This window comes from Mugil cephalus, chromosome 12, assembly GCF_022458985.1.
Source record: "Mugil cephalus isolate CIBA_MC_2020 chromosome 12, CIBA_Mcephalus_1.1, whole genome shotgun sequence".
Lineage (NCBI taxonomy): Eukaryota > Metazoa > Chordata > Actinopteri > Mugiliformes > Mugilidae > Mugil > Mugil cephalus.
The window spans coordinates 24507783-24529217 of NC_061781.1; the positions used below are offsets into that span (position 1 = coordinate 24507783).

A 21435-nucleotide genomic window follows, 5' to 3' on the forward strand; every position below is an offset into this window, starting at 1 on the left:
AATCCTTTCCTTGTGGTTTTTTCACAACTAGGAAACATAAGATTTGAGACATATTTAGGTACAGTCGTCAACTACTTCCCAAGGCAAAGTCAGACAGTGGAAACTAACCTCAAACATTGCAATCAATTCACAATGACAGTAATTGTTTCTTAAACCTGCTCTGGCTGATGTAGACTTTGAAAAGGACACTTTTATACAGTTCATGCTGTGTTCTATCATGATCTTGAAAGGTGAAAACACATGGCTTTCTTACCAGTCACTGTTGGTGTTACGGGCGTGGCCCTCACTAGAGCTGTGCTCATTACTGAGGACAGCTGTTCTTGGACACCTGGGAGGTCAGAGAACTCAGACACTGATAGAGCGTAACTCGGCTCATGGGATATCTTCTGCAGCTCTCTACTGTCAGAGTTCCTTGTTCCAATGCTAACCACAAAGATGCCCTGCTGCTTGAGAGCAGAGGCTGGGGTGTCTACATTGTCAAAAGATCTCCCCCAGTTAGCAGGATCAACATCTGTGGAACTCCTTGATAGCGCCTACTTCCGGAGGAGTTTGTAAAGACGTTGTCTCTGACGTATTGGAGGGCAGCCCCGGTGTTGAGGGGTCTTCCTCCTTTGTGTCTAAGCCCTCTGACCGAATCCACAACATCCTCTTTTGTCTTAAGTGTGTTCAGATAGAAGTTGACCTCTGCTTCTCTGCTGTACTGGACCACAGAGACGCGGTCCTTGTTTTCTCCCACATTGAGTTTATCCACCACTGTCTCAACAAACTCACGCATGGCAGGGAAGCCATTCCTAGTGCTATCAGAACCATCCAGAAGGAATACAACATCCTTTTTGGCAGTTTCAACTGAGAAAAGACGGAAGACAAAAATGTCAAAACCTCTGCTAAAAGTACACTCATGGGCTAATGATCAACTGGCCCGCTATTTTAGGCTAAAAGCATGAGAACCTGCTCATTTCTATATTAAAGACAGGGAAAACACACTACAACCTGGGAAAAAATGGCAATCTGGGAAAACACAGTGTCTGATAACATACCAAGTACAGTTGGTGGTTCCACGGTCTCGTCAATGACCACAGCTTCCACGGCGGACATAATTTGCTGTTGGACACCAGGAAGGTCGGTGAATTCAGACACAGACACCACATTAGTGGGGTCGTGGGATATCTTCTGCAGTTCCCTCACATCAGAGCCTCTGGTTCCAATTGCAAAAGTCAAGACACCCAGCTGTTTGAGAGCAGAGGCTGGTGCGTCAACGCTGTCAAAAGATCTTCCACCACTTAGCAATATTAGGATCTGTGGCACTCCTTCCAGACGCCTGCTTCCAGCAGAGGCCGTGAAGACGTTGTCCCTCAAGTACTGGAGAGCTACACCAGTGTTGAGGGGTCTTCCGCCTTTGTGCCTCAAACCTCTGACAGTGTCAAGGATCTGGCCTTTTGTCGCGTATGTGTTCAGGTAGAACTGGACAGCTGGATCTCTGCTGTACTGAACAACTGAGACGCGGTCTCTGTTGTCATCCACACTCAGTCTCTCCACTACTGCTTGAACAAAGTCCCTCATAGCAGAGAATCCAGTTCTACTACCATCGGATCCATCCAGCAAGAACACATAATCCTTTCCTTGTGGTTTTTTCACAACTAGGAAACATAAGATTTGAGACATATTTAGGTACAGTCGTCAACTGCTTCCCAAGGCAAAGTCAGACAGTGGAAACTAACCTCAAAGATTGCAATCAATTCACAATGACAGTAATTGTTTCTTAAACCTGCTCTGGCTGATGTAGACTTTGAAAAGGACACTTTTATACAGTTCATGCTGTGTTCTATCATGATCTTGAAAGGTGAAAACACATGGCTTTCTTACCAGTCACTGTTGGTGTTACGGGCGTGGCCCTCACTAGAGCTGTGCTCATTACTGAGGACAGCTGTTCTTGGACACCTGGGAGGTCAGAGAACTCAGACACTGATAGAGCGTAACTCGGCTCATGGGATATCTTCTGCAGCTCTCTACTGTCAGAGTTCCTTGTTCCAATGCTAACCACAAAGATGCCCTGCTGCTTGAGAGCAGAGGCTGGGGTGTCTACATTGTCAAAAGATCTCCCCCCAGTTAGCAGGATCAACATCTGTGGAACTCCTTGATAGCGCCTACTTCCGGAGGAGTTTGTAAAGACGTTGTCTCTGACGTATTGGAGGGCAGCCCCGGTGTTGAGGGGTCTTCCTCCTTTGTGTCTAAGCCCTCTGACCGAATCCACAACATCCTCTTTTGTCTTAAGTGTGTTCAGATAGAAGTTGACCTCTGCTTCTCTGCTGTACTGGACCACAGAGACGCGGTCCTTGTTTTCTCCCACATTGAGTTTATCCACCACTGTCTCAACAAACTCACGCATGGCAGGGAAGCCATTCCTAGTGCTATCAGAACCATCCAGAAGGAATACAACATCCTTTTTGGCAGTTTCAACTGAGAAAAGACGGAAGACAAAAATGTCAAAACCTCTGCTAAAAGTACACTCATGGGCTAATGATCAACTGGCCCGCTATTTTAGGCTAAAAGCATGAGAACCTGCTCATTTCTATATTAAAGACAGGGAAAACACACTACAACCTGGGAAAAATGGCAATCTGGGAAAACACGTGTCTGATAACATACCAAGTACAGTTGGTGGTTCCACGGTCTCGTCAATGACCACAGCTTCCACGGCGGACATAATTTGCTGTTGGACACCAGGAAGGTCGGTGAATTCAGACACAGACACCACATTAGTGGGGTCGTGGGATATCTTCTGCAGTTCCCTCACATCAGAGCCTCTGGTTCCAATTGCAAAAGTCAAGACACCCAGCTGTTTGAGAGCAGAGGCTGGTGCGTCAACGCTGTCAAAAGATCTTCCACCACTTAGCAATATTAGGATCTGTGGCACTCCTTCCAGACGCCTGCTTCCAGCAGAGGCCGTGAAGACGTTGTCCCTCAAGTACTGGAGAGCTACACCAGTGTTGAGGGGTCTTCCGCCTTTGTGCCTCAAACCTCTGACAGTGTCAAGGATCTGGCCTTTTGTCGCGTATGTGTTCAGGTAGAACTGGACAGCTGGATCTCTGCTGTACTGAACAACTGAGACGCGGTCTCTGTTGTCATCCACACTCAGTCTCTCCACTACTGCTTGAACAAAGTCCCTCATAGCAGAGAATCCAGTTCTACTACCATCGGATCCATCCAGCAAGAACACATAATCCTTTCCTTGTGGTTGTCTCACTACTAGGAAATATTGGAAAAATGTTGGACATATTTAGGTACAATAAACTAATGATTCCCTGAGTTTTTTTTAACACAGAGTAAAAGATGTCTCACATTACTTTCTTTTCAGATTCTCAACATTTCATAAAATATTGTTCTTCATAAATATACATTCTTATTTTTTACTTTTAAATTATTTAAATTGTCAAAAGTCTTACTTTTGTCAGTCTCCTTCTGAACAACTAATTCACTTAGTTGACGCATTAGCCTCTGTTGAATGCGTGGGAGATTTCCAAAGTCAGGGACTGCGTAAGAGTAATCCAGGCCAGAAGAAATGACTTGCATCTCTGCCGAATTTGACATCCTTGATCCAATTGTAAATACAGTAACTCCTGCAGCTTTGAGCATACTTGCTGGACCTCGTGGAGAATCCCTAGACCTTCCATTAGCCAATATAATAAGTATTTGCTTGGCCCCTTCATTTTGCCGGCTTCCAGCTTTTGAAACAAGAACGTTATCTTTTACAAACTGCAGTGCTGCTCCAATATACTGAGGTCTTCCACCTTTCAGTTTTAGGCTTGCAATGTGCTTCTGAACATCATCTCTTGTGTTGTAAGAATTCAGACTAAAACTGAGTTCAGCATTGTTGCTGTACTGTACAACAGCGACTTTATCTTTTTGCGTGTCCAGGTCAAGGCTGTCAACCATTTTTGCAACAAAGTCACGTACAGGACTGAATCTACTCCTGACATCATCTGATCCGTCAATGAGAAATACAACATCTCTGTTCATGCTGGAGCCTGAACCTAGAAAAATCCACAATTACAGATGTGTTGTTACCAGCTCAAAAGAAATCAGATTACACTAAGTATATAGGATTTCGACTTTTTTCACTCACCTACTCCCCGACTGTATGGGCCTTTGACAGAGGCAATGGCTGAGAGCAACTTTTCTCTCACAAGAGGGAAGTCAGAAATTTCTTTGATGAAATACTCCTCGTTAGGAGCCAATTGCTCCATCTCCAACCTATCCACATTATTCATCCCAACACCAAAAAGTTCAATTCCAGCATTTTTCAGCCTCTCAGCTGGACCTAATACATCATCTTCAGACTTTCTTCCACTTAAAAGGATTAGTATCTGTGGGACTCCCTGCCCAGCCCGGCTCCCAGATGAAACAGTGAAGACGTTGTTTTCCACATAACTGAGGGCAACACCTGTTTTTACTTCGAGTCCTCCGTTTAATTTTACATTGTTCAAATGACTCAAGACATCTTCTTTTACTGAGTATTTGTTCAGAAGAAAATCAGTAGTGGGCTCTGTACTGTACTGGACCAATGCAACTTGTACATCTCTTGGCCCAATTTCTATTTGCTTGACAAAATCTTTGACAAACTCCAAAATTTGACTTTCACTTGATTGCATATCATCAGATCCATCAAGGAGAAAAACAATGTCAGCACTCTTAATTTCCACTTTTGCAGAGGTGTTCTGAACCGTATCTGAAATGGATACAAATAAGCACAATATAGAACCAAAATATTTACCTTAAAAGAATACAGTATATGTAGTATAAGATCGCATCCCTTATATTTCCACAAGCATGCCAACGGGCAAGTTCTTACCGGTAATAATTGGAAATTCAGTTGTTACTTGAATGCCCTTGAATGTGGCTTCCACCAATGGATATATGCCTTGTAGATTGTTAAAGTTTGTGACAGAAAAATAATATGCAGGTGTGTACGAGATGGTTTGCATTTCCAAAGTATCAGCATTCTTTGATCCAATAACCAAAGTTTTTATGCCATTGTCCTTAAGTGCCTGTGCTGGTCCTCTTACATCATCTCCTGATCTTCCACCACTAAATAGATACAGATATTGAGGAACCAAGTCTTCTCTTCTGCCTCCAACTGCAGCAGCAAAGACATTGTCTTTGACAAATTCCAGTGCTCTTCCAATGTTGAGAGGTCGTCCCAACTTATGATTCATTGTTCTGATGGAATTGAGCACATCATTCTTAGATGAATAGGAATTCAAGTAGAAATTAGCTGTGGCATCACGGCTGTATTGAATAACTGCCACTTGATCTCTGTTGTTTCCAAGATTTAAACTTTCAACAGTTTTTTCAATAAAGTCTCGTATGTCTTCAAACCCATTTCGTGAGTCATAGGATCCATCAATGAGAAATGCTACGTCATGTTTATTAGAATCTGTAACAAAACAAGAAAATAAATAAACACAAAGTCAATATGACAACCTGCAAGCAACAGTTTAGCTGATATGGTGATGGTTCGTTTTAACTCTTCTTTATCTTCTCTTTACAAATTAAATTATTATTAATTTTTTAATAGGTAAATGTAAAACAATTACATCTTACCAAAGTTTGCAGTGAGGGGAGTTTGCTTTCCATGGCCATGTGCCTCTTTCAAAAATGACAACACATCCTGCTTAGCAGTACGAAGTTCTTCATAATCAGTCATTTTAAGTGCATATTTCGGTTCATGAGATACTGTCTGAAGCTCTAAGGTGTCAGCATCAGCTGTTCCAATAGCAAGTGAAATGACACCAATTTCCTTCAGTAGTCTGAGTGGGGTTCTTATGTCATCTCCAGATCGTCCATTACTCAGTAGTATGAGGACCTGTGGAACTCCCTCTAGGAGTCTACTTCCAGAATCTGGAGTAAAAGCATGGTCCCTCACATACTGGAGAGCAGCTCCAATGTTGGGGGGATAACCTCCTTTGTGACTCAGACTGCTTATCGCTTCAAGGACATCATTACTTGTTGAGTAACTTCCCAAGTTAAAATGAACGTCTGCAGTGTTGCTGTACTGGAACACAGCCACGCGGTCTTCAGTTGCATCAATGTTTAGGTCTGTCACTATTATCTGGACAAAGTCTATAAAATCTGTGAATCTTTGCTGAGAATCATCAGAACCATCAAGCAAAAAAACTATGTCTCTTTTCTTGGGATCTGCAATCATACAGAGATTTAAACAAATAGGTTTAGGATATTAATACGTACAAATGTTCAATAACCCTGTGTACAATACAAGGCATTATTATGTCATCATTCAGCCTCAGTTTAAGGGAGTAATTTACACAGCAGCAAGCTACAGCAATCTGACAACACATGAAACTTTGCACACATTAGAAGGACTTGCCATTACAGTCTTACCGTATGATGCTGGTGTGATAGAAGGCTTTTTGTCCTTCTTGATGGCAGCAGTTAGTTGTTGCTCAATGCCTAACAGTTCACTGGAATCTGCCGCAAAGAAAGCACGACTGGCTTCATGTGAAATAGACTGAATCTCAAGGATGTCAGCATCCTTCAGTCCCACCACAAAGGCCATTACACCAATTTCTTTCAGGTTTTCTGCCACACTTCTGACATCATCACTTGACCGTCCTCCAGTCAAAAGAATTAAAATCTGAGGCACACCCTGTTCGTGCCTACTTCCAGCAGAAGTTGTGAAAACATTCTGGATGACATACTGAAGAGCAGCTCCAGTATTGAGGGGCCTGCCTCCTTTAAGTTTCAGTCTCCGAACACTGTCAGCAACGTTCTGCTGTGTTTCATATGTGTTCAGGAAAAACTCAACTGTAGGTTCTCTGCTGTACTGCACCACTGAAACACGGTCTTTCTCATCCACATTGAGTTTTTCCACTATTGCCTCAACAAAGTGAAGCATTGCCTGAAAGTCATTCTGCATTTCATCAGAGGAGTCGAGTAAAAACACAACATCATGTTGACTGGATTTACTTTCACCTGTGGAATCTTGACAGATACGAGGAAGCTGAAGTTAGAGTACATTTTCAGATAGATAGATAGATAGATAGATAGATAGATAGATAGATAGATAGATAGATAGATAGATAGATAGATAGATAGATAGATAGATAGATAGATAGACTTACCGAAAGCACTCTGAGTTTTTATTCCTAGCTGCTGTGGAGGCACCCTTTTCACAAATGACACAAGTTGTTGATTGATGCTACCAGTATCAAATCGAAGCACAGAGAAGGCATAGGAAGGATTATTTGCAATCATTTGGAGCTCAAGTATGTCCGCATTTCTTGTACCTACACCAAAAGCAACAACATTTTCTTGTTTTAGGGCAGCAGAGGCTCTTGCAACATCATCTTGAGATCTTCCGCCACTTAAAAGAATCAATATCTGGGGGACACCATCCTGATGTCGACTCCCTGAGGAGTCAGCAAAAGCATTATTCCTCACATAGTCGAGGGCCGCTCCTGTGTTACGAGTGCTGCCCCCTTTATGGTTCAACTGTTGTACTGCATTAAGAACATCTTCTTTTTCCGTGTAGGCATTCATATTGAAATGTGTCTGTGGATCTTTGCTGTATTGAACCACAGAAACACGATCCTTGTTCTCACCAACACTGAGCGCTTCTACTATTTGCTGGACAAAACTTTTCATTGCTGAGAAGTCGCTCTGTGTTTCGTCTGACCCATCCAACAGAAACACTATGTCTCTTTGAGGTGACTCTAGTTCAACTAGAAAAGAATAAGAAAGTCTTGTTTAAGAATATATTATGTTATGTTATGCATGATAAAATAAGCATAACATATTGACAACAAAAAAAGAGGTGGTAGTGAAGTGGTTATGAAAATTGTTGGAATACACAATATGTTAGATGCCAAGAAATTAAGGAAAATTAGTTAAAAGTAAAATGTTGGGAAACTACAATATAACGGCATATCCCTCTTTCCCAAAATGAAACAGTTAAAATATTAAAAGAAAGTTTTGTTTAAATATTCAGTCAATGATGTGATTATCACTGTATCAAGAAAGAGCTTGAAGAATTGAAAGGAACGCTCTCCAGGGTACAAGAAGTAAAAAAATGAAAGTCAAAGATGAAACGTCCCAACCAGGAAGCCAGTGGAGAAAGTTTAAGAAAATATGAAACTGATTGACTGGCTTTCTTATACAGTTTCATCACAATTCAAAGTAGGAAGTATTAAATGTACGAGCACAGTCAGCATAATTCTCAGCTTTGAATCAGTGACACTTCTTACCTATAACAGTAGAAGGTTCAGTTTGTATATCTGCCTGGACAAATGCAGCTATATCTGGCTGAATAGACAAAAGTTCACCAAAGACAGGTAGGTTGAAGAGAAATCTGGGGGACAAGGCAATTTTCTCAAGTTCTTCCTGTTCAGCGTTTTTCATTCCAATGGCAAAAGATAGAACACCACTTCGCTTTAGATCAGAGGCAGCTTCGGAAACATCATCACTGGACTTTCCTCCAGTCAGTAAAAGCAGAATTTGAGGAACTCCCTCCTCATGTCTACTCCCAGATAAAGCAGTGAAAACATAGTCTTTCACAAACTGTAGAGCAGCTCCAGTGTTTCGAGGTCTTCCTCCTTTATGCCGAAGACTTCTTATAGCACGGATGACAGCCTTTTTGAATCTGTGACTTTTTAGGTTGAAATATACTGTGGGTTTATCACTATACAGAACAACGGCCACTCGAACCTTTTCTTCACCAATGTCCAGCTCTTCTGCCATTCTTCTGACAAACTCTCGAAAAGCTGGAAGGCCATTTCTGGAGTTGTCCGACCCATCAATGAGGAACACAATGTCCCTCTTATTACTCCGCATGTCAACTGGATAATATGTGGACAGGCAGAAAGAAGAACCTTTGAGATGTTTCTACTACCATGCATATTCATGAGCATGAGTAAGTTGGAAGCTCAGTGAAAAAATCTGAGCTGAAAAGAAAAGAGCTATTGCTCTGAAAGTGTTCTGAAAAAGCTTCAAGCAAAACTACAAATGAACCATCTTTTTACCAAAAAAGATGTATGGGAAGACTTGACTTCAACATAACATTGTTATGTTAAATCATGGAAGTGTAAATAACACGCCACTTAAATGTTTTCACTTTTTCTTGTGCCATTTAATATCACATTAAATAGCACGCAAGATGATTAGAGCTATGTTCGAGGACAGGTTGGCAGTTCTTGAGATTACACACCATATATATCAAAAACACAAAATGAGGAAATGACGTGCAGAGTTACTCATAAGCTGTTATATTATACCAGGCTAAATGAAGTGGATAGTCAGGAAGAAATGAGAAAGCTGAAGAATATTGTAGTGAGAGTTATCATAAATGTCATGCATTAGAAACAAGTTCTTGAGAGTAAAAAATTTTGTCCTGAAGACATGATATAATGAAAAAAAATTTAATGTGGAGTTCTTACCTACTAAATCAGAAATTCCATTCACTGTTTTTCCAGTGTCTGTCTTTATGTTCAGCGTGTCAACAAGTGTTGATTGGATTGAAGGTAACTCGGAGAAGTCATTGACCTTGTATGTAAAACCAGGTTTGAATGCAATCATTTCCAACTCTGAAAGGTTGGCATCTCCCACTCCAACCCCCACTGACACAATGTCATGCTCTTTCAGAGCGAAAGCTGGGCTTCTCACGTTATCAGTGGAGGCTTTGCTGCTAAGAAGAATCAAAATCTGGGGCACTCCTTCTAGTCTTCTACTTCCCGTGGAGGATGTGAAGACACTGTGCCTCACAAACTGGAGAGCTTCGCCGATATTAAGGCGCCTCCCGCCTTTGTGCCTTAAGTTGTCTATGGCATTTATGGTGTCAGTCTTTGTTTTGTGAGAATTCAAATAAAAGTTGACATCAGGGTTATCAGCAAACTGAACCACAGACACCCTGTCTTGGCTCTCACTGATATAGAAGCTCTCCACTATCTTCTTAACAAAGAGTTTTATGTCTGGAAATCCATTTCTGGTGTTATCAGAGCCATCCAGTAGGAACACAATATCTCTTTTTACAACACCACTTTGCACTAAGACACAACAAACACAATTCAGTTATTCTGGAGAAAGAAAAAGAACAGCAGGAAAATAGTTGCAAGTGCACACTTTTACAAAGAAAAATAATTATTTCCTACCTTGCTGTAGTACATACGTCAACTCTTCCTTCGGGAGGCTCACATAGTTATTGAGCCGTTGTGGGATGGTGCTGAGCTCACTGAATTCCTTCACAGTGAAGGCAAATGAAGGGTTGTGTGAAATCGCCTGAATCTGCTTCGGATCCGCATCTTTGACACCAACACCAAATGGTACGACTCCCTCAGTCTTTAGTGCACCAGCCGACTCTTTCACATTATCCGTGGATCTTCCTCCAGCCAAAACAATCAGAAATTGAGGGACATTTTGAGCAGCCCGGCTGCCCTGTCTTTCAGAAAAGATGGTGTCCTTCATGAATTTGAGAGCAGCACCTGTGTTCAAGGTACGTCCGCCAACTGCTGTCAGGCTACTGACCGCTCTCTTCACCTCATCTTTGGTTGAATAACTATTAAGGTAGAAACTTGGTGTTGGCCGTTCACTGTGTTGAACCACTGAAATCCGTACCTTGTCAGTCCCAATGTCAAGTGGCTCAATCACTTTAATGATAAAATCCCGAATGTAGTCAAAATCCCTTCGGACACCATCAGTGCCATCAATAAGGAAGGCAACATCCCTTTCTGATAGAAAACAGAGAAAAAAGAATAAAATAACAATTACCAGATTTATTTGAGTTTGAAAGTCTGTCACTGCTTTTATATTTTAAACAAAGAAAATAATAGAAACAACTAACATACTAACCTGCACCGGCTATTGCCACATCTGTATCGCCAACCACTGTTATCAACTTTGGCATGATTTCTTCTGCCAGAGCTGGTAAATCAGAGAAACTTGGTCTATAGTAAGCCAATTCTGGAACAAATGCAACTGACTGCAACGGACCCTCTTCTGCTTGTCCAGAACTGACTGTAAAAGTCAAAATACCGCCCAGAGCCAAACTATCAGCCACGGAGCTGACTTCATCTTGGGCTGGACCGCCTGTGATCAGAACCAACACCTGCTGGACTCCCTGCGTCCTGCGTGACCCCACAGGGTACCGGAACATGTGGACCTTGGAATAATTCATGGCTGCTCCTGTGTTCAGAACTGAACCTCCAATTAGCCTCAGCTCAGAGATCCTATTCACAACATCTTGTCTGTTGTCGAAGGTATTCAGGTAGAATTCTACTTTTGGACGCTCAGCATACTGCAACAGACCAATTCGGACCCTATCAGGACGTACATCCAGCTGGTTGACCACATTAATCATGAAGTCTCTCACTTGGGGAAAGTTACTGCTGCCAATGTAGTTGGAGCCATCAACAAGAAAGATGATGTCTCGGACTACTTTTTGGGTTTCCACTGTAGTGATCTCCACCACTGAGGAAAAACACAAAAACAAATAATTACTCTTTGTGTAACACCCTATATACATACAATACGATCAGTATTAAAGGTGAAGCATCTATTGAAACTTTTTTTTGTTGGATATTGAAGTTGACTTCAAGTCAATAGTCACAATAACAGCCTATCAGCTCAACAGTGGTCCACTGATCAAATCCAGCTTACACAATCCATATTGTGTTAGGCAGGCTTTATACTATACAGTAAGTGCCAGGCTGCTGGAAAGCCTATGAAGTAGCAAATGTAAACTTGTTAAACATGAGAATAACATTTTTTTGTGTCTCTGAATGTAACCCTAACCCTAAGCCTACTTCCCAAATTATTCAGTTGAGTTGAGATCTGCTTAACATTTTAATACATCACAGTGCATGTATAATTTTATAGACTTATTTTGGTGCCCCCCATCCCCCTTGTTCAAAAGCATGTGCACTTGTTCAATGTTTTGTTTAATTTGTACACTATATTGAAGATCAGTTACTTTATTCATGTCATTACTTAATATGAAAAGATTACCAAGCGTTACCTGGCTCAGTGGGCCTTTCAGTCACAACCACCCCAGCTAGAGTAGACAGTGCATCATTGATTGCTGTTGGGTCACGTAAAATTCCACGGAAGTCCTTGTATGTATATGCAAGGTTTTCAGCAAAGGCAATCTTCTTCAGCTCCTGCTCGGAGGCAGTCTTGACGCCTGCAGCCAGTGTCAACACACCCATTTCATGAAGGGCTCTTACAGGTTGGTCAACACTGTCCCGGGATGATTTACTGGTCAACAACAATAAAAGCTGTGGCACTCCCTGTTGAATACGACTGCCCTTCTCAGGCCGCAGCATATTCCCACGGACATAATCCAAGGCAGCTCCAATGTCGACAACCTGTCCTGCTCTGGGTTTGATAGCACCCAAACTAGCAATTAATGTCTCACTGCTTCCATGGGTGTTGAGATCCATCTCGATTTTCTGAACATTGCTGAACTGGGCAATACCCACTTGAACCTCGTCTGGACCAATTGATCTTCTGTCGACAAACCGTTTGATGAACTCACGAACAGCATTGATGTTTGTTGATCCCATTGTACTGTCGATCAGGAAAATAATATCTCGTTTTCCAACTGGCAATTTTCCAGCTGAGGACAGAAAAAAACAATAAAGCTTAATTATCAGAAATGCTATAATCATCAACCTGTAAATGCTAAAAGCTAACAAAGCCCTCAAATTTGAGTCTATTGTTGGGTTTGTGTTTTATAATATAGTTTAATTCATAACATTTGAGAAATGAGAAGGGATATTTTGGGGCAAGTGTAATACAGTATGGACTTTTCAGAGGAATGACTTGGGTATTACTTATCTAAGGTCATCCAATTCAAGTTGTCACAACCTATATCTATATTATCTCTCTATAAATCTCTACAGTAGCTGTGAATTTCCTAACAGATAAAGTGTTTCATAATTGTTAAAACATGGTTTATATCAAAAGGGGCCAAAATGCATAGAAAGGTAGAACAGCTAATTGAAAATGGATGTGCTATGGGGGAAATTTGTTAACCTGTGTCCTCAAATATAGTATACTACACTGTTGTAAAAAAAAACATGACTCCTAAGAATATATTAACTTAATTTTAGTTCATGTTTGGCACAAGTATGTCTTGGCCTATGACTATACAATAATCACTGTGACCATTTTAGGCCATTCAGTTTCATTAATTCCCTTCCACAACCACAATGTCCCACCAACATTTAGAAAAGTTACATACCTTCTGTGAACTCATTTAGAACTATAAAGGAGCGCTGGGTCACCCCATTAAGGTATTGGAACAGCTGATCACCCATGCTTGCAAGTGCTCTGAAATCAGGGGCTGCCAGGACAAAATCTTTATCTGTAGCAATTGCTTCCAGATCTGCGGTGGCAGCGTCACCAATCGGCACAGTGAATGTGATAACACTGGCCCTCTTAAGAGCCCGGTCACCGGCACCAGTATCATCAGCAGATGGCCCAGCACTGATAACCACCAACATTTGGGGCACACCCTCGTCTGCCCTGCCCCCAGACGATTCACTCAAAAGGCTCTCAGCCACTTCTTCCAAGGCAGCCCCCAGGTTAGAGACATCACCACCTGGGTAGGCGAGGCCCTTCACAGCATCCAGGACCGAAGATTTGCTGTCATAGCTATTTAGATAGAACTTTATTTCTGGGTCGGTGGTGTACAGGGCCAAGGCCACCCGAACTGTGTCCCTGCCCACATCAAGGCGCTCAATGATTCTCAAAACCAATTCACGCACAAAGGGGAAGTTTGCTGCTCCAACGTTCTGTGATCCATCAATTAAGAGTATTAGGTCAGCTGAATCTTGTGCTTTAAGGAGAGAGAGAAAAAACAAAGCAAAATGGAACTTGTGAAAGCGTTAACCTGGTGAGACAGAGACAAAGACTTCAATCAAAGGTCTCGTGCTGGCAAATAACTGCATGTGAAAAGTAACATTCAGAGTGAACAAATCAACAACATTGCAAAACACATCATACTGCATGTAGACTGAGCCAAGGAGATTTTCCATTGTGTTTTTTCTGTAGGTTACAGTTGCATTATGATTATCTTAATGCAGCTGTAATTTGTATTTAACTTTTAACCTTATGTTGCAGCTGCATTAGGATAATCGTAATGCAGCTGCAAGATAATGCAAAAGTAATACGTCCAACTTCTTCAATTTGTCCCATTTGTGATCTCCATTGAGTTCAGTCTTTCCATGCAGACTCTTGTTATGGACCTTAGATGGAGTGACCAGTCATGACCCTGTGGACCATCCCGGTTATCTACATGTTTGCAGTACTTGAGAAGATGTTATGTGAGATTACATATAAAATAAGAAAAACTGTGTGTACTGGTTATGTGTACAGTTCATTATTTAATCACCACTTTGATTTGTGATGTCTTTTAGAGACTGGACTACCCTAATAATAGTGAATAGAATTAATAAGAGTATTCCTGTAATTTATTTGGAAAAATTACAGACAATTTATGGACATCTTCAATTAAAAAGATTCTCAAAGTACTTCTGCAGGTCAAGGATGAGTCCAGGTAGGTTCATCACTGTTTCAAATACAGAATACTACACACATTTTACACAGATAGACTTTGTGATTGATAAAGACAAACATATATGTGAAGAACATATAAGCAACAGTGCAGTGGTTAGCTATTGTTAAAAGCTCTCTGAGGGATTTTGAGATGCAGTGTTTTAAAGGGTAAAGAATCCTGGAGATCGATCACGTTCACTTCCAAACATTTTCTAAAAAAATGTTCACAATGTGAGGTGCTGTGAGACTTGTCCGCTTTAAAACAAGGCGTAATCATTAGAAATGGCGTTCTGAATCACGACTAAAGCTATTGCCACCATTAAAAAAAACTAATTTGAAGCACTGTATGTGCATATATCTATGTATCTGTAGCATTATTATAACCTAAGATGCAATAGGTGTGTCAATAACATGCATTCTTGTTGTGATTTCTATAGCATTAGGGGCTCATTAAATATTGCCAAACCAAAATAAGTGATGTTAATACAGGTTTGCAGGTGGACAGTGAAAGGTTATTGTGGTTAAAATGAAAAAGTCCGGCCACAACTGCATATGCACCGGATTCTTTCTCCACACGTAAACACATTAGTAGGGTAGTGACACTGGTCCCATTTCGTTACCTGACCCTCCTCCAGCCACAGGGTCCTCATTTGACAGAGGAGTAGCCCCATATTGGGTCACTGAACTGCAAAGCCCCACTACTAAATCTTGGATTATATCCTTCAAAATCAGGAAAGAGTCTACTCTGAACACATGGGTCTCATGAGGCTGGCTAGCCATCTCCCTGAGCTCGGCGTCCACCGCATCCTGAACTCCGACTGCAAAAATCTTCACGCCCGCCAGCCGCAGCACCTGAGCTGGTTCGGCCACGTCATCCTGAGAGCGCCCATCTGTTAGCACCACCACCACTTGAGCCACACCGTCAACAGCACGGCTGCCTGAAGCAGTGGTCATGTGAGCACGTATCAGGAAATCCAGGCCCAGGCCAGTCCGGGTCCCCCCACCACGGTAAGACATGTCCTTGATGTGTGCCAGGACCCCCTGTGTTGTTGGGTAGCTGTTGAGCTGGAACTCAGTTTGGGGCCTGTTATTGTACTGCACAAGGGCAAATTTAAACCTTTTTCCTCCAGCCTGGTGCAGCGATTGTATCACGCTGTACAAAAATTGTCTGATATGATCAAAGTTGTCTTCTCCAATACTCCAGGATGAATCCACTAGAAAGTATACATCAGCTGCCAACCCTTGTGCACAATCTTCAGAAGAGAGTGCTTGGAGGACAGAAGTGAAGACCAGTAAAATGCTTGGTGAATGGCACCAAAATATTGTTTTTACGCTACTGTTGCATAATGTAATTGTAAATTTGATATAATTCTAAGACTTGCAACATCAGTCTGCTCCGTATCTCACTAGCATCTGACAGAACTGAGTGCTCTAATGTCTTTGCCTCGTTCATGTTTTGTCCCGTATTACGATTCATATTTTGAATTTATATTATATAAAAGAATGTGTATGCAGTTTTATGATCCCCATATTTCTTTTGTATTATTTTTTTTTTTACAGGTGACAATGTAGTGATATAATATAATTCATTAAAAAAAAAAAAAAAGAAGAAAAAAATCAATCGGAGTGTCTCTCTGAAACAAGAACTGCAAGCTCACACTTCAGTGACTACAACATGAGTACTATCTGCTGAGTGAGCCTGTGATTAACTCAGTTCAACTTACCATCCTGAGCATCAAGTTTAGGCAGGAGTCCTCCGAAGAGGACGCCCAGAAGGGCACACAGCGGTAGCAGCCGATGCCTCCTCATCTTCAGAGGAAACGAAGAGGACACCTGTGAAATCAGACACAATTTAAGAAATAATAAATATTAATACATAAATAATATCTTAATGCTGCAAGGTCTGTCCAATTTATACTCCTGACTTCAGAGCATGTTAGTCTACTGGAAGGGGGAAAAAATCGTGTACACTTCTATTTTATATACACTAAATTTAACACACAACAGAAGAGAATAACCTGACAAACTATGAGCAATTCTACTGCTACCACAGATCTGCTGATTCTGTGGTTGTATTGTTTCTATAAGGTAACAATTTAAAAATAAATAAATCTTAAAATTATCATCCAGCGTGCTCCAGTAATTAATTCTGCTCGACACAAAGTAATGTACTCTTTAGAGTAGAACCCTGTTTCACAGTAGGGGAGTTTCTTGTTTAGTCAGACTGTCCTCCTCAAACAGGTTTCACATAATAAACATATAAGGCACAAACACACAAACAAGGATGATTTGCGGATAATTTGTGCACACCTTTTTGAAATCTACCTGACATGATTTATTATCTAATGCTAAATGTCCCAAATACACAGCAAATCCCAACCGAAAACTCTCATCATTTGATAAGGAGTCTTCACTTTCCTTTTTTCACTTTGTGAATCCAAAACCCCCTGTGGTCCTTTTGAGGTATCAAATCCAAGGACACACACATGAATGTTGATAATACGAGTCCAGAAAGACTCGAGATAATAAAAGCAATTACATTTTAATACAGTGGAATAATGTTGGATGTGTCACACTCTCATCCAAGAACAACACAACCACCCTGCTCATAAACCAACAAAATTCCAACTGTGATCTGGCAGACTTGCTGTTCTAGAAATTACCAAGGCAGAAGCGAGTAAATACAAACACAATGTGTTAGAGGAAAACTGAACACATGGCACGCCAGCCTGCACCATTTAGCTAATGATGGGGAGTACAATTAAGTATGGGTGGTGAAAAATTAACCCAGCAGAGACAAAGTCAGCCGGCAGACACAGGGTAAAAAAGCACTAGAGCTAAGACGAGTTCTGAGAAAAGTGTTTTTCAAGATTACACATTTTGATTTTCCAGTTCTGGAAAAAATGTGATGAAGTCACTGGAAAATGTCTCCCTCTGGTGGAAGAGACATAAACAGCCACTGAAAATCTTTAAATGGCTTATATATTCTGACAGGCTAGAAAAACATCAAAAACAACAAAAAAAATACATCAATTCCCATAATGCTCGTGTGCTTGAAGCAGAGGCCAAACAGATGATATGAAGGTTCTAATTCTAAAAACTGCCAACAATGCATACCAGTCTATTAAGTAAAAATCAGCCTACAGTGCATTCAAGCAATAATGAATTACAAACACATGGCTGTCTTATTTAATGCAAAGCTGCAGCCACTGAGTCATGGTATTTACACTTTGCTGTGTCCACTGTTTATTCAAACCGCACTTTGCAGATGAAAAGAATCTCTGAATGTCTAAACTGTGGGGGAAAAGCTGTAACAATCACTTTTTCAGCAAGGCCCAGCAGCATGACAAAAAATTTGCACGGACCAAACAACACATAACTCTAACTAACAACTAACTGTGGCATGCAGTTGAAAACCGAACGCTGTTACCAAACTGACACTATTTAAAGCAGTTGTGGATCTAAGAATATCCGTGTGGGTTTCTCGATCATTCTGCAGTGCAAAGATTACAAGGACTTTAATACTGTATCTGCCTTTCTTTGCTATTCTAAACAAACACATTGGAGATTTACAGAATTCAGAGTACGTAACCAACCCACAGATATTCGCTTCCAAAGATGCGCTCAATGTCCAAATAGAGGGTTTAAATGACCAAGTTGCTTAATTTCAAGGAAATTTAAGCTCTGTTGGACACTGCAACAGATGTTTGTGTTCTCCACTCATGCTCATGTGATTTCAGGTCACTCAAAAGCCACCGCTCTGCAGAGGTTGCCAGGCCAGGCTTAGCCAATGTGTCAACACTCTGGCTTCCCCCCAACACCACAGAGGAAAACATAGTCACACAGTGAAGTCTTGTTATCTCCGATAGTAGCAGCCAAAACAATGGCGGCACGGAGTTATGTCACATAAGAAAATGTTCAGAGGAAGATTTGTTCCCTCCAACTGGCCGGTGTTGTTGGTTGATTTGCTTGCTTATAACTTCACACACAAACGAGCACATGAGAGAATAAGACACATTTCAATTTAAGCGACTGGAAATGTATGCAAGATAATATGCATCTAATAAGAAGCTTTAATGTAATGATATTTGGCTCAAATCTAGCAGCTCACTTAAAACTGCACACATCATAGACTTAAATCTTGTGTGCATTACAATAGCTATTAATGCCAGCATACATCAATAAATTCTAAAGACCAGTTCACTATTTATATTTCTGTGCACATTGTTTGACAGGTTTGAAGCTATAGATGCACAAGTTATAGGTGAGAAAATGTAAAGAAAGGGTGAAATCCCACAGTATGGGACTTATTTCTAGGGCAGGATTTGACTCATTGGGTTCATGCAAATAAGTTTCACTTGTACAGTAGTGTGTGTGGCTTTGCGACAGTTAGCACGTATAAATCAATCGGAGCTGCAGTGCACCCAACCCACCCTTCATCTGGAAGGATGAGACGTGACATGTGCAGCGCAGATGAGAGGAGGATCAATAATGGAGTTAAAAGGGGAAGAAGGAGGGAGGCTGCGCCACACAGCTGGTGTGTGTTAGTGCGTCTAACACCTGGCAGATATGTGTTCACACATCACGGGCCATCACATATAAAACTTGACGTTCACTGCTTAGAATGCGAGAAAGTCACATGAAGAAATAACTCGCATGGTGTGGTGCTTTCTATACATCCCTCATAGTTATTCTTTGAAACGACAACAGCAACCTAGCGGTTCTCTGAGACCTTTCAGACCATCTTTCCAAGCATCTGCACCGCATCATGGAAAAAAAAAGACAAAAGCTGGAGAGAACGGAGCAGCCATAAAACATATCCAATGGTGATTTATGCAATTTAACTAAAACTCCTTTGTAAAGTCTGAAGCCTGATGTTTCTCTGCCAGCTTCTAAAGGGAGCTGTACAGCTGTCGTAATGCTGGTAGTAAATTACGTGAAAATACTTCAGACACACAAAACCAAATCTGGAGCGCACACCAAGTTTCCCCGTGCTCACGGAACAACGACCACACTCTTCCTCCTTGTATCATAGCAACGCGTTACATGCAAACACCAACGTACGGCGAAGCGGTAGCTCCTGAGAATTATTCATGACAAGTTTCCAGTGTAATTACATTACTGTTGTGACTCAGGCGGATAAAATAACTTGGATTTGATTTCTGCAAATCCCACATGCACGCCGTCAAATGCCCGCGGCGAAGGCAGAGCTGGATTCGTCCCCATCTCCGCTTGGAGCGTCTTGCAGGAGAGGTGGAACATTAATGACTCACACCTGGTCAACTAAACCAGCCTGCCAACACCACCAGCAGCACCCCCATCACCCACCCACCCAACCAACAGTCCAGAAAGCCTTCTGCTTGCCCTGGTACATCTGGCTCAGAGCGTGGAAAATACTCTCTTCACACTTTTCCACTCCTGTGCGCTTTTCCTAAAGGGTGTGGTCTCGGGCTACTGCTGCACTGGAGACATCTTTTCATCCGACTACTTCATTAGAGGTTTTTATGAAAGTGGATGTGGCTTAGAATTACCAACAGATTTCACACATCTTATTTCTGGATATTACTCGACTACGTTAGTTATTTGCTCAGATAAAGGACATTTAGGGGGTTTTTAGATTTGCATGAATCACAAAAACATCAATCTACCGCACAAAATACGCTACATTATATTAGGTTATGATGCAAAGAAATTTCACAGGGTCGTGGATCAACACCCTTTATTTAACATATAGAAATAAGAGAGGGAGAAGCAGGAATGTGAAACAGAAATTCACATTTTAAGATTTGAAGAGAACGAGCGCGCACACCCCTCTCAACTCTCATGCATCGTGCGCTACATTGCTGAGGTCTCCTCCTTCACCTCTTGCCCTTGCAGCACTCTCACCACTAAAGTATAGGTTGCAGCCATACTGCTAAACGCATGCTGTCTGATATTTATGAGGCAGAGGCCAAAAACTCTGCACAGACCTAAGATCATCACACTCATCAGCTTACTTGCTGTAACGTGGTCAACGCACTACATATAATCAACATGCAGTGCAATTGAGGACAACCTTAAAAAAAAGTCAGAAATTAAGAAAGCATGTAAGCTCTTACAGCAAGATTCAAGACTTACCCTGAACTGAAGTAGCTGTACTCCACTGTTAATTGTTTTTGAAGAAAAATAAATCTGTTATGTAAAATGACTACAAGTTGGACTTTTGGTCATTATCCTCCTGATAAGTTCCCTTCGCTGGCTTTTCCAGCTCCTCCCGAAGGAAGGCGGCTGAACAAGGCAGTGATCAAGTCACTGATAGGAGATGCACTGAAAGAGGGGTCTAGGTTGAATGGGGGAAATGGTTGAGACGCAGAGAGACAGACAGCCTGCCGGTCTCAAACCAGAAGAGCTGTGGTGCTCAGTTCAAGGCTGGGATGGGACAAACTTCCAAACTCTTGGAGCTCTGCCACCTCCCTTTTCCTCCTCCCACTTTCTCTGAGGAGCAAAAAAAAGAAAAAAAGAAAAAGCAGGGAGAAAGGAGAAAAGAAGTAGCCTAAATGAAAACCAGACACATATCCCTGTTTGGTCTGGACGCGAGCACTGGGGAGGATGATGTCACAAATCTGGAGCGGGCTTTTCTCCTTACCTTTTCCTAAAGTTCTCCCTCCACCTCTGCAGGGTCCTTTCACAACACTGCCATGTCAGATATTTGGACATGCTTTATGGTTTGATTTTTTTTTTTTTTTTGGGTCGTCCATAATTTGCAGTGTACGCGTTTTGTAGTTGTATTTAACTGAACAAGTTTACAAGAGAAAAACTTAATGCAGTTTAACTAGCATGCGCTGACACTTTACAAGCCACTCTCTGCACTGTGGGCCTTCTTTAAAGGAG

The 21435-nt window shown here is 41.5% G+C and overlaps 1 protein-coding gene across 1 annotated transcript; it reads right to left on the bottom strand.

The window, feature by feature from the left end:
* Window positions 1–62: 62 nt before the first annotated feature.
* LOC125018023 (collagen alpha-3(VI) chain-like) lies at window positions 63–21053 on the bottom strand. Its single transcript, XM_047601634.1, has 18 exons — window positions 20683–21053; window positions 16290–16398; window positions 15186–15833; window positions 13250–13846; window positions 12023–12622; window positions 10858–11475; window positions 10161–10736; window positions 9450–10055; window positions 7140–7739; window positions 6400–6999; window positions 5602–6195; window positions 4850–5434; window positions 4124–4726; window positions 3444–4031; window positions 2647–3246; window positions 1864–2457; window positions 1038–1637; window positions 63–846 (listed from the first exon to the last, which is right to left on the bottom strand). Exons 2-18 carry the CDS (start codon window positions 16372–16374, stop codon window positions 470–472), a joined length of 9471 nt encoding a protein of 3156 aa, XP_047457590.1. The 5' UTR covers window positions 16375–16398; window positions 20683–21053; the 3' UTR covers window positions 63–469.
* Window positions 21054–21435: the final 382 nt, after the last annotated feature.

Excerpts from the sequence above, each read along its gene's own strand:
- LOC125018023 (XM_047601634.1), bottom strand. The coding sequence starts at position 16,374 with ATGAGGAGGCATCGGCTGCTACCGCTGTGTGCCCTTCTGGGCGTCCTC. Across the intron at positions 6,196-6,399 it reads TATCACACCAGCATCATACG|ATCCCAAGAAAAGAGACATA; the intron begins GTAAGACTGTAA and ends GTATGATTGCAG. Across the intron at positions 4,727-4,849 it reads TGAATTTCCAATTATTACCG|ATACGGTTCAGAACACCTCT; the intron begins GTAAGAACTTGC and ends TATCCATTTCAG.